Source organism: Bicyclus anynana, chromosome 25 (assembly GCF_947172395.1).
Source record: "Bicyclus anynana chromosome 25, ilBicAnyn1.1, whole genome shotgun sequence".
In the NCBI taxonomy this organism is placed as follows: Eukaryota; Metazoa; Arthropoda; class Insecta; order Lepidoptera; family Nymphalidae; genus Bicyclus; species Bicyclus anynana.
The window spans coordinates 5,860,169-5,873,470 of NC_069107.1; the positions used below are offsets into that span (position 1 = coordinate 5,860,169).

General features: G+C 34.3%; 1 protein-coding gene across 7 annotated transcripts in view; it reads left to right on the forward strand.

Annotated features, from left to right (window-relative positions):
* LOC112058321 (latrophilin Cirl) overlaps nt 1–12,475 on the forward strand; it is a 461,192-nt gene extending 448,717 nt beyond the window's left edge. For 4 of the 7 annotated variants that reach the window (XM_052889340.1, XM_052889339.1, XM_052889341.1 and 1 more), the window contains 6 exons: nt 497–711; nt 1,120–1,217; nt 1,523–1,691; nt 2,347–2,532; nt 4,578–4,871; nt 7,193–12,475. In XM_052889340.1, coding sequence (XP_052745300.1) covers nt 497–711; nt 1,120–1,217; nt 1,523–1,691; nt 2,347–2,532; nt 4,578–4,871; nt 7,193–8,038 — 1,808 coding nt within the window. In that variant the 3' untranslated portion in view covers nt 8,039–12,475. Of the gene's footprint in view, nt 1–496; nt 712–1,119; nt 1,218–1,522; nt 1,692–2,346; nt 2,533–3,526; nt 3,891–4,577; nt 4,872–7,192 lie in introns of all 7 variants that reach the window. The other 3 variants (XM_052889343.1, XM_052889345.1, XM_052889342.1) reach the window with 2 other exon arrangements.
* The last annotated feature ends 827 nt before the right edge of the window (nt 12,476–13,302 follow it).

A 13,302-nucleotide genomic window follows, 5' to 3' on the forward strand; every position in this document is an offset into this window, starting at 1 on the left:
TGTCATTGTTTCAGTGTGGTAGGTTTAAGGTCCATGTAGTGCTTGTGTCTACCAAATAGATACCTATATTCATTGTCTCTTATATACTCGAAGTAGGGGGTTTGTCAGTGAGGCAGTCTGCCAGTATCGTCGGTGGAGACCGGACGTCCGGTGCTGGCCATAATGGTATAGTGATGAGGCAGTGATTTACTGCTATTACAGTAAGGACAAGGGACCTTACAGTCCAAATGCCCAACACAGAAGAGGCGCCTGGTCATTGGGTGTGCCTTTAAAATACATATTAATGATATATAAATAACGTGTCACGTTGTTTGTCCTCCATGGACTCCTAAACTCTTTAACCAATTTTAATCATTGTACACCTTGCGCAGCTTGATCCTACTTAAATGGCAGTATGTATAGCTTAGGGGTTGGGTAGGGTACGAGTATGACAGGGGTAGGGTAGGAGAAGGGAAGAAGTAAGTGCATATTTACATGGCCTTCAATTTATTTCCAGGCTTTCACCTATACGCGATGCTAGTGGAAGTATTTGAGCCCGAAAGGCCCCGAGCGCGCTGGTACTGTGCAGGCGCCTACTTGGCCCCGGCCTTGGTGGTTCTGGCCTCGGCCTCATCCTTCCCCACCGGCTACGGAACCCCCCACCAGTGCTGGCTCACCACGGAGCGGTGGTTCATCTTGAGCTTCGTGGTGCCAGCCGGTTTGGTGTTATTGGTGAGTTACAGTTATATTTGATATGCCAAGTTGTTGTTCTGTTGGCATTTTTAAACTTCGTATTAAGCTAATTTTTTGACGTATTGGCAATTCAAAACTTTGTATTCAATGCTAATGATTTGCTGCATTGGCATTTCGCAACTTTGTATTAAGCTAATTTATTGACGCATTAGCAATTTCAAAACTTCGCAATAACGGTTTTTTTTTTACTTATTACAAAAGGAAATTGAGGAAACCATTCGTTCTTTTCATTCGTGCAAACGCAAACTTATTAAGTTTTTGTTGGCATCTCGAAACATGGAGTTTTTTTTATTTTTGTCAAGTATATTTAACTTCTTTTTCTTCTATGGACAAAATTACGTAATTTGCCATTTTATCATTCTAAACCTTGATATCTTTATATTTCAGGCCAATTGGTTGTGCTTGATCTTCGTGAGTTACTTGATGTGTCGGCATTCCACGGTCTCTATCAAAGCTAAAGAAAACTCCAAATTATATAAAATAAGGTAAGCTATACAATACCTCATGGTTATTTTAGGATACCCTACACAAAAAGTGATCATTTTCTTCTTTACAAATTATATAAAAATGGCTTTAAGAACGAGTTTTTAGTTTTTAATTTAAAAAGAAGCATTGTTTAATTATATGTAATTAAATTTAGCAAATATTTTTTTTCTTTGAAATATGAATTTTTATGCAATTCCAAAAATTAAAATTATAAAATATAATACAAAACTATTAAATTCTATTAGAAATAATAAAAAAAAAACTGCAAAACAAAGAAAATTAAGATTTTTAATGTTTTTTGCAGAGTGTGGTTGAACAGTTCAGTCGTCTTGGCAGTCTTGCTGGGCCTGACGTGGACCTTCGGTCTTTTGTACCTGAACGAGCAGAGTGTGGGCGTGGCCTACACTTTCACGATACTGAACTCCTTGCAGGGGCTGTTCATATTCATCTTCTACTGCTTGCAGAATGAAATTGTGAGTATTTTATAATATCATCATCATAAGGCAAGTCAAGTCAATTCAAGTCTCCTCTTAGGTTAAGAAGGGTTATGCTAATAGTCCACCACGCTGGCCCAATGCGGATTGGCAGACTTCACACACGCAGAGAATTAAGAAAATTCTCTGGTATGCAGATTTCCTCACGATTTTTTTCCTTCACCGTTAGAGACACGTGATATTTTATTTCTTTAAATGCAGAAAACTAGTTGGAGGTGCATGCTCCAGACAGGATTCGAACATGCAAAATTTTATAAAATAGTTTCAAAAGTGCTTCTAACCTAAGCTTAAGCCTACTTAAAATAAATGATTTTTTTTAATTTTGAACCTACGCTTTCCGAATGAAAGGCATCATCATGAGGTTATATCCACTAGGGTATCACGGCACGTTTTAAATATCTCAACACTATCATTTGAAGACCCATGCAAAATCTTTTTCGTAAAAGAAGGGGTAAGGCACGCAACGAAAGTTTTCCATAGGTATATTGTATAAGTTATTAATTAAAATATCCAAAAATACATAAAAGAAATTCAAATTAAAGCTTCCAAAAATTTTTAAATAATATGTTAACAGAATAAAATTCCACTAATTTTGATAGGTACTTTAATGTTAAATCAAAAATTTAATTTCCAGTTCCAAAAAGAATGCGCCCGTCTCTGTCGCCGGCACCCGTGGCTGTCGTGCTGTCTCACTCTGACGGGCACGCCCCCCACGCAGTCGTCCAATCACGTGGACACGCGGCAGGGCTCTGTGAAGAGCCGCCGCTACCACCAGAGCACCGCCGACAATGAGGATGTTGTCGACCCTAGAGATGTCACGGTATGTATTGATGTAGTAATAGCTTGTAGGAAATGTATATGCTATATATTATATCTTACAGTGGATTTCGTACCATCTAAAATTCTCATATTCGATTATTATACTTCGCGGACGCCCGCACTTCGTCCGCGTGGATTTCATTTTTCACAAATCCCGTGGGAACTGTCGCGGACTATTTTTTTATAACTTAAAGGGAACAATTCTGACATACATGATTTATGGGAAAATTTAACCGTAAGAAAAATACCTCGATTTTGAAACATTCTTCATTGGTGCTTCGCTCCTATAGGTCTTATAGTGATAATTATACCTTCCTCGATAAAAGGGCTATCTATCTAACACTGAAAGAATTTTGTCAAATTGGACCAGTAGTTCCTGAGATTAGTGCGTTCAACCAAACAAACAAACTAGCTCTTTAGCAAATAATATTAGTTCTAGTAAGACTTCAAAAAAATCTGTTTTAGGGCACAAAGCCCAAAGGACATAAACAGTTAATAAACATTAACATTTTATATGTAAAGAAGGTATTTAATAGAAAAGATCTTCTGTCGCCGTCAGAATATCAATATATTGATATTGATGAAATTTGGCAACTTCATTTAATTAGTTAAAAGGTTTTTATCCCGAAAAAACGAAAAATTTTGTAAAATTAGGGATGAAAGTTTTATAAAATTGGGGATTGTATTGACAAAAATATTTTGTTTATAACCTGATACAATAAAAAAATAACATAATAAAAGCTATTTTGAGTGGTACGAATTCCACCTTTGCTAGTTTTATGTAATATTATACCTACACGCTATAAATAAGTTTTAGAAATACAATAACTTGCTGCAATATAATTTATTTAATTATTAATCCGTATTATACATAAGTACCTACTATAATCTTGATTACCAAATAATATTTTAATTATATCCGCTTTTATATTATTTGGACGAGAAGTTATTTAATAATAAGTAAATTACTAAACTCGCAAATTGTATCACGACAGAATTCAGCAAGCACATCGGTGTCGGCGTCAACAACAAACAACCTAGTGATCAACAATCTCAATGTTGTTGTCAACAACAACAATCATAATAACAACAATGTCATCAACAACGCGTCTGTCGCGTCCCTAGCCGCGGCTGCTGCCGCACATAGCTACCACACCCATAGAAATCGTAGAAACTCCCAAGACAACCAAAACTTCGGACCCCCTACCAATTTTGGTCCCACTCTAAATGCGACAGCGTCCAATTTTTCCCATAACATTCCCGAAAGAGAACCCCCTGCCCCTATGACTCATTTGCGGAACCCCTTAAACGCTGGCAGTGGAAGATATCCCCAAGGATACAGACAGAATGTGCAACAAGGTTCGTACGCATTTTTATAGAGATAGGATTTTTCGAAATTATAATCTAAATCAAAAAAAAATAAAGAACCACCAATTACACCACTTTGGCTTTCAAATTGTGACTAAAAATTAAAGACAGCTCAATTTTTTTTTCAATGTTTGTGTTTTAACTTTTTAACCACTTGTTTTGTTTTTCCATGTGTTTATTTTTTTTTAATGCCGTGTCACTAACAATGTATGACGTTGAATGATTTTTGGAAATGCGACGAGTGTGGTAAGTCAGTTTTTTTTTTATTTCTTCGATGAATAACCAAAACTAACGCTTTTAAATTCTTTCTCTAACTAAACTAAACTTAACATAGTGGTGTGGTGGTTTTAGATGTAGTATTGCATCCGCTGAATTTGCTGAATATTTTAATATTAAATATTGAAAGTTAATGTTAAAATATTTATTAATTCAGCTGAATATTTAATGAATAAAAATCCTATCTCTATAATGCGTATGACCTTGAATTCCATTCTATCTTTTTCCAGTACTTATATGCAATTAAAATCTATTTCTTTACAGATATTTTTAAATAATTTCTCGATATGGTTGTGCGGTATATTACAAGAAATATATAATTAAGTAGTATTAGTGTATTTGTAGTATATGTGTAATAATATGTAAAATCTTTATATGCAATCTTTCTAACCTCACAAACAGAGCTACAGCTTACAACCAGAGGTGTCAAGGTGGAATATACGCCCGACTGCGCCAATATACGTACCGAATGAAGAAATCAGAAATGCCCGAGTGCCAACCCCACAGAACATCCCGCATAGCTCGTCTCATCCCCACAGCATTGCTTCAATGCATAGCTACAGGAATAATATCGAAGTGCCGAACGATTACCAGAACCTTCGATCGCGGTCGCCATCTTGTTACTCCAACAAAATGGCGGCGTCGATTGGCGCGAACGATTGGGCGCTCGTCGCCAACACGAGCGGTGTGTGGAAGGTGAGGGGAGGGCAGCTAATACAAGTGTTATCATTTAGTTTTTATACGCTTTAGTAAGATCTCGATGTTTGTGAAAGCTGTGTATTATAAAGCAATGTGAATCAAAGCGAACGAAACTGTCGGTCTAAGAAGCATGTCACGTGTCTCGTGAAAAGAAAAAGACGTATTATGGCAGGCGTTCACAGATCCGCATTAGTATTCTTTGTATAGAAAGCATAGACCAATAATAAGAGGATCTGTATCGCACCCAAACTCACCAACAAAATTGTCTGTCGTTTTTTTAAGGGGGACCAGGTAAACTGACACATCAAAAATATTTAACACCATTAAATATATTTTGGGTCCATACACTACACACAACTATACATTTGATTCGCAATTCACACACGCGTAAGTCACATAATATCACAAAATATATACACAGAATATTCGATTCGATGTTTTGCTGTTCCGTCAGATGAATCGATTCTTTTTAGATATTTTTTTAATTACACATTTGATATAATTAAGGTAGAAATACTTACAAATGAAACGTAACTTCATCTTTTAGTAAACTATAAGTTGTTGGCTGTTTTTTATGCCATTCACAAACCGGCATTTTTAGGGAGCTCTTTACACGAAAAAAACGATTACTACAAATGAAACATCGATTCTATAGTAACAGTTTTTATAAATTTCATTGATTCTTGATCTTTGCCAGAAGGTTAATGTCTAGCGAGTCAGGTCCCTAATCTAAATAATCAAAGATAGAAAGTCATGTGCACTGATCGGCATCGTACGGATTGCATCAAAATTTTTGTTTTTTTTTTTATCTACCGTAAAATTAAAACTCCGTCCGATATGTATGACGCGGATCTGTGGACCCCTGCCATTATAGACCAATATATTTTCGATATAATTTGCGCGATGTTTTCGCTTTCGCGGTTTGTCTAAAATATGTCTATTTCTTTTCACGAAATGTGTCCTTGACTCATGCTTGACTTACAGAAGTTCTGAATGCCATATTTATTTACGAGAACATTTATTTATATTCCATTCCTCGAAATCGAAAATTTATTATATTATTCTACTTTCCGTCAATCAAATTCATTTTGTGGCCCAGAGATATTAAGGGAAAATGCCTTTTTTCCTCTTACTTTATTTACGCTTTTCAGGCGTTTTTTGTTACTCAGAAAAAAATATTGTGGAGATTCCGCATTCGGACGATTCTAGCAATTTAAATAACCACATGGTTACCAAAGAGACCTTACTTCAGTATGTTAACTGCATGAGTTATAGTGTTTGCATGAATCAGTTGACACGCATATAGCCCATCCCACCTCCTTCTGATATCATCTTTCACGTTTTCCATGTTCGCATTTACTAAAATCTTCAAAAGAATTCGTTAAATTTCTCTGCACATTTGTGAGCTTTTTTAAAAAAAAATCGGTTGTCTGTAAAATCAGTTTACTGACGATAGTTGAGCGTGACAACGTCATAAGAAAATACTGATGGAATGGTTGCATTTTTTCAAAAGAAAATGTTCGTTTTTCTATAATACTGTTTAATAATCTTTATAGACCAGAATATACTTCATTTCTTGTAAAAAAAGTTGGCAACCCTAGAGCGAGGGAACGATGCATGACGTCATCTTTTTTTGAGTGTGCAGACTGCTCCATCGAATTATAAGACTTTGTCACGTCAAAATAAGGATTACTTTTAATTGATAATTAAAAAGTTTTTACAACAAACAAATCATACTAATTCTTAATTTAATAAAGCGCCACAATTTCTTTTAATTCATAATAATCATTCATAATAAATGCAACAATCACATAAATCATACTCGTTCTTAATTTAACACACATCGTTTTAATAAAAATTACTTTTAAAAACATTTTTTGATGCTTTACACAAACATTGTTAAAATTTATTTAATTAAATAAACTAATAGAATGACATATTATTTAAATAGTTAATAGAAAAAAATAGATAAATAGAGATCTAGATAGAAAAACCTAAATTATTTTAATACCTAAATGTTTGGGATTATTAGAAAAAAAAATCATGTGATTAAAATAGATGTTGATTATGACTAAAAAATAATTGAGCTGTCTTTAGTTCTAGTCATTTCATTAGTTGTTGGTCAACTTAAAAGTCTTCCATGATAATTATAAGATGTTTTGAATTCATAGAAGAATTTTCAAATAACTAAAAGTTAAAAAGAGTTCTTTAGCTTCTCATTGAGCTGTCTTTAGTTCTAGTCTCTGACATTAGTTGTTCGACTTTTACTGTTTTGTTATTTTTATATCTGGGAAATGACATAATTTTTTTCTCCACAGAACACTTCTTCTAAGCATCACCCGGGGAATACGGCAACGCTTCCACACCACGACACACTCTCCCGCCAGATGGCGCAGCAGAGTCACATGCACAGTCCCTACCCTGAGTGTGACGCCCAACTCGCCCCTGGCTCCCCTCGCCATGTCATCAAAGACGAAGAAAGTCCCCTCCACTACCCACAAGGTCACCAAACGACCCGGAGCTACAACCACGACTTCAGAAACCCACACGTGTACATGTCCCAACACTCCCCTGGAAGCCAAGAGATGATATTCCGCAAACATTACAAAGACGAGAACCGACGCAAGCACCACCACCACCACGGCAGCCAGAATATAAACCACACGTACTCTGAAATAGCGTCCCAACAGGGCAGGATATACAGGCGAGGCAGTGAAGAATTTCGGGTGATTCAAGACGACCCCGTTTACGAAGAAATCGAAAGGAATGAAACACTTATGTCAGATATATCTGACGATAATTCTGGCCCTGACAATTGCAGGCAGAATCCTGGACACCACGGCTCGACGAGCTCAAAATTTTTTGGCGACCATCGCCCTTTGATCTCCTACAGTCCCGGGGAGAGACATCACCACGAGCAAGACCATTACGGCAAATATGGCAAATGGGATACTTTGGAGAGGAGTTACGATCCGAGACACGCGTACGAGAGCGGTCGGTTGATGCACCCGTACCATCAACCTCAAGAGAACAACATGAGGGCATTGGCAGCTGTTCTCAACGGAGAGAATAATGTGGTGTGTCACTTGGAACCGCACAATTCCTACGACGTATACCAACCACAGGCCGGCAACCCAAGAACTGTATCGCAACCCAGTTTCTAAACCCGGTTCTGACGTAACGGAGTGTTTGAGTGATAGTGATGAACGTTCGAAACTTTGGATATATTGTACAGATATAGCGAATGAAATTTTTCTATGAACGTAGACATAGAAGTTTTAGTGTCACTACCGAGTGATAGCGTTTACGTAGATCCTTGCCATAATGTGGACTTTAAATTACATATATTATATTTATAGACGGTTAGATGTAAACGTAAGTTTAAATCACTTTTTCCACTGTGATCCTATTTAAATATAACGGCTCAACTTCAGTGTCGCGACCACGTTTTGTTTTGGACTGAGAGGCTGTTATAGCCAGACATCTCATTTTGTGAAGGCTGTAACTTAGTCCTTTCATAATTAAGTACAGTAGCCAATTATTAAGTTTCAAATATGACGGCTTAGGAAGGTAGTATGTTTCAAAGGTCCAGACACTCAACCATTTAGATAAAAGTGCATTTTTTCTTATTTTCTTCAGCATAATATGAGAAATCAAGCTCCAAGTTGCCAATCTCTTAGTTTCGCCGTTTGCTACCATTTGAAAAACACGGGTAAAGGCATTTTAAAGAGAATTTTCGATTGCCATGAAACTAAAGATTTGGCGGCTTTAGAAAATGTCAAAAATTATGTTTCGTTCTTTGACAATTTGCGGGAACTTGGAAACCTCTTTCTGCCCAAAGCCGCCATGGTCCAAACTCCAAAATTAGCTACCGTACTTACCTATAGTAGGAGAAAGTGCTGATAAACTTATAGTCTGCCTAAAATCAGGAATATCTGACTCTGGCAGCCTCAGTCTATTTGTATCGCTGTGTCGAGCGATTTTGTACATAATTAGCGTTTAGAAATAGATTTGTATTACTTCCCGTGTGACCTTACTATTTCTACTATCGGAGGATATTCGGTATCATGGCATTTCTCAATAGTGCATTTTATTATTAGGTTTTTGAAAATCTGTGATGTTTCATTTGTAAGTTTTAAGTTTCTTTTATGCCTTTGACAAATTAATTCACTGCCATTTGTGATGGGTGATTCGTATTACGTCACAGGACAGGGTAGGAGATGTCTTTAGTAAAAGTTTACCTATATACAAAATCTACCTTGATTTGTTATTTTTGTCATCTACTTTATTATGAATAATGTAAGCTTTCTGTCTGACACATATACCTTTTTGGTATTTGTATTGAATCTAATGAACTAAAGGGTTAGTTTGCATTTGGGATTGGAGTTTTATAATTTTTGAATCTCTAGGGGGGTTCTTGGTAGCTAAAATGCCACAAAAGATACATTTGGTAATAATCCATTCAAATAAGACTATGAAGGTTAGAATAATTCCCATAGAGCTAAAAATTGATGTGAATGTTCAGAATACTATTATAAATGAATTGTTAAAAGTCACCATCAATTCCCTTTCTGCAAAATTTATTATTGATAGTGAAAATTTGCAAAAATAGGTTGCGTTTTTCAGCAAAACTGTGAGTTTTATAGCAAAAATAATTTAGACAAAAATTGTAGATCATTCGATTCTCTACAAAAAATGTTTTTTTTCATAAGAATATTACATTTCCGTGAAACAGCGGTTGAAATAATTGAAATATATTTTCCCAATTTTTGTTAATTATCTCGATTATCTTGTTAATTGTGATGTAATACTTAGCCCACTTAAATTTTATAATTGTTTTATATATACCGACATCGTGCGGCGGCTTTGTGGCTCTTTTTCATGGAACTTTAAAATCCATCCAACCTATTATAGACTGACACCACTCGATGTTGTGCACGTTTTCTGTACATTAGAACTTAGTGGTAAAATAATTGTTTGTATTGAGATGAAGCGTTTAGCGTCTGTTGTATTCAATATTCGAATTTCGAACATTTTTTTAAATTCAACTATACTCAGAGGCACAATTATCCGCCCACTTTAATATACTCGCGTCATATTAAAGTGGGCGGATAATTATGCCTCTGAGTATATTTTCAGCAGTGAAAACTGTTGCATTCTTTAGGGAGGGGTGGTGGTTTGATCGCCGCCCCGTTGCTTTATTGTACCCACTCCTAATACAGTCTTTCCCGACTAGTTGGAAGGGAATGGAAATTATGGTCATCTTTAAAAAAAAATTAAAAGTCATGTTAGGTATTTGTGAGTGTCCATAGACAATATTTTTCACTCGTATTCCCACAGGAACAGGAACTACTGCTATAATTATTGATATAGCATTTTTATTATGATGTAAAGGAGATGTCCCACTTTTCATGCATTGTTTGCCCCAGAAAAAAAAAGTTAATGCGTCATAAAGAAACTCTTACCTTGGTCAATTGTTATATCTATATGAATTGATTCTAGATAGCGGGGTTATTGCGTATTGAGTATTATAACATCTCACAGAATATCTATGAGATGTTATGATACTCAATACGCAACTTAAGGTAAAAATTAAAATTATTTTGAAACTCCGCTATTTCCTAAATTTCTGTTTTTATCTTTCAATATAAAAGTTGTAAGGTACATTTAGCACATTTATATTATTGGGTCTTGATATTTTTCATTTCACCTGGGGCAATTTTGGGACATTTCCTTTATCTACATATCTATTGACAATATTAAAAAAATAAATGCATTTCTTTATGTAATTTTGCTATAGGTTTTAATAAATGCAATAGTTTTCACTGTTACAAGTTATCTTTTAATATAAAAACCATTGAATTAATACAGACTTTAGCTGTAACGTTTTTTCTTACCGTTCGTTTTTATGCCATGAATTGTTTTATATATGAAGAAATAAAATAAGGAATTGTTTTAATTAGAATTGATACAGGTACAATAATAGAATGAACACTGATTTCTTGTATATTTTGGATCGATTAAGCAATATATATTAGACTGAAGTGTTTTGTTAAATGTTGGTCCCCTTAAATACAATAATTTATAAAAAAAAAATGACGGCCAACATTTATGAAATACTTTTTAAGAGGAAATATTATAATGAAAAAATATAATATTATTAGTCCAAGAGCTGGTGAAGAATTGTTCTAAAGTTTATTCACGCCGACCCAAATCTTGATATAATATTTTTAGGGATAATAAGATAGCTACCTTTAAAGAAAGGTTCTATTAATTGAATTAAAAGTGAAAATGTTTTTAAGATATTATTTATTTATTTCTCCCTATCACACAACTAAATTGAAACAAAAAATTTTGTAAATTATTAGTAATAAAATTAATGGATTTTTTTTGATTTTGTTTTAGTAATTTGAAGTGTTTATGTAAATAAAATATTAATATTTTTATTATATTTTTAGATTGATATTATTATACAATTCTTTAAAAACAGCTGCCATTTTTGAAAACTAATATTTTTGGCGATTTTTATGTACCCATTTATTGTTAATTCATTTTTAAAAATGTGGTTTTAGTAATTTACGTAGCAGGGTAGGATATTATCCAGTTTTAATAAAAAAAATAGTTTTATTTAACAATATTTTTATGCGAAGTTTTGATCAGCACGAATTGCTTTATGCAAATAGTTCACCAGCTCTTGGCCTAGCTGTGGGAATGTTTATTTTTTGTAATTGGGTGTACTAGTCCAACTTTTCTCCCACTTGTCTTAACTAAATGTAATTTGTACATGAGTCTGTGTATTTCTGTTATAGCGGCTGTTGCATTTAAATCGGACAATGGTGAAGTAATTTGAAAACGAAGGTAGTTTTGAAATTATAATTATGAAATTTACAGTATTTTACGTATTTTTTTTAATACCTACTTTGGTATGTGCTTACGTTTTTTTAATATTTTTTGGAAAAATAATAAATATTTATTTTATTCAAAGACGATTTTGTTGTAGTAGGTATTTACATTGTTAAATACAATGAGTGTTTTTATTGAATTTCCAATAAAAATAATCTGCTTAGTAAGGATTTTTAGAAGAAGGACTAAATATTGAAAAACAAATATTGTTTTTTTAAATAATAATAATCGACTGACATGTTATGATATGAGTATGACGGATTCTCTTTGATGTAATTTGAATTACTTTTCAAGAAGTATTTATTACTACAATGAATTAAAATTTATTTATTTATTTTTATTTTAGTTATTTACTAAATCTTCGACTTTTGAAGGTAAAAGTAAATTGACTTTAATGTAAATTAGTATGAGTTGGTACATTTTACATTGAGTTATATTATTTGGAAGAAAATATGGAAAATCAATATGAAGAATATGGATTTATTATTTAATAACAATTTCCTACATAAATTCCTTTGTTTCTAAATATCTTCGTAATGTCCTATATAAATGTAACACTTTGTATATTATTTTTTGTTTTGATTGTATTTTAATAACGTTGAGTATATTAATGTAAAGTAGGTCGAACAGAATGTGTAAATAATTTAAAGTTTATATAAATAAAGAGTGGCTGTTCTGTGAGGACAACCGCAAAATGATGACGTCTTTTTATTACACTACCTACATTCGGATCCGACTATATAGAATCTACCTCATCATTATTAGTGGTGGAGAGCCGTGATAGCCCAGTGGATATGACCTCTGCCTCCAATTCTGGAGGGTGTGAGTTCGAATCCGGTCCGGGGCATGCACCTCCAACTTTTCAGTTGTGTGCATTTTAAGAAATTAAATATCACTTGTCTCAAACGGTGAAGGAAAATATCGTGAGGAAACCTGCACACCAGAGAATTTATCTCTCTGCGTGTGTGAAGTCTGCCAATCCGCATTGGGCCAGCGTGGTGGACTATTGGCCTAACCCCTCTCATTCTGAGAGGAGACCCGAGCTCAGCAGTGAGCCGTATATGGGTTGATAACGACGACATCATTATTAGTCTATTTGGAATACTAAAGTCCGATTGCGTTTTTGACACCTGTCAATGTCAATGAGATATTTAAATATCTTTTATTAACCTTAATATCGAGTAATAATATTAAAAATGTGATGCCTACTTACAATAAACGTAATTAATTTTGGGCTAAATTTATTAGCAATTAGTCTAAATATATAAAACTCAAAGATGACTCACTGACTGACATAGTGATCTATCAACTCACAGCCCATACCACTGGACGGATCGGGCTGAAATTAAGCTTGCAGGTAGATGTTATGACGTAGGATTTTGATCAATTCTACCCCCAAGGGGATGAAAGTTTATATGAAACTTTGTCAATTTTGCGGCGATTTGGCTGAAATTTGGAATGAAAATAGATTTTACTCTGGATTAATATATAGGCTACTTTTCATCCCGGCAAAATCCATGGTTCC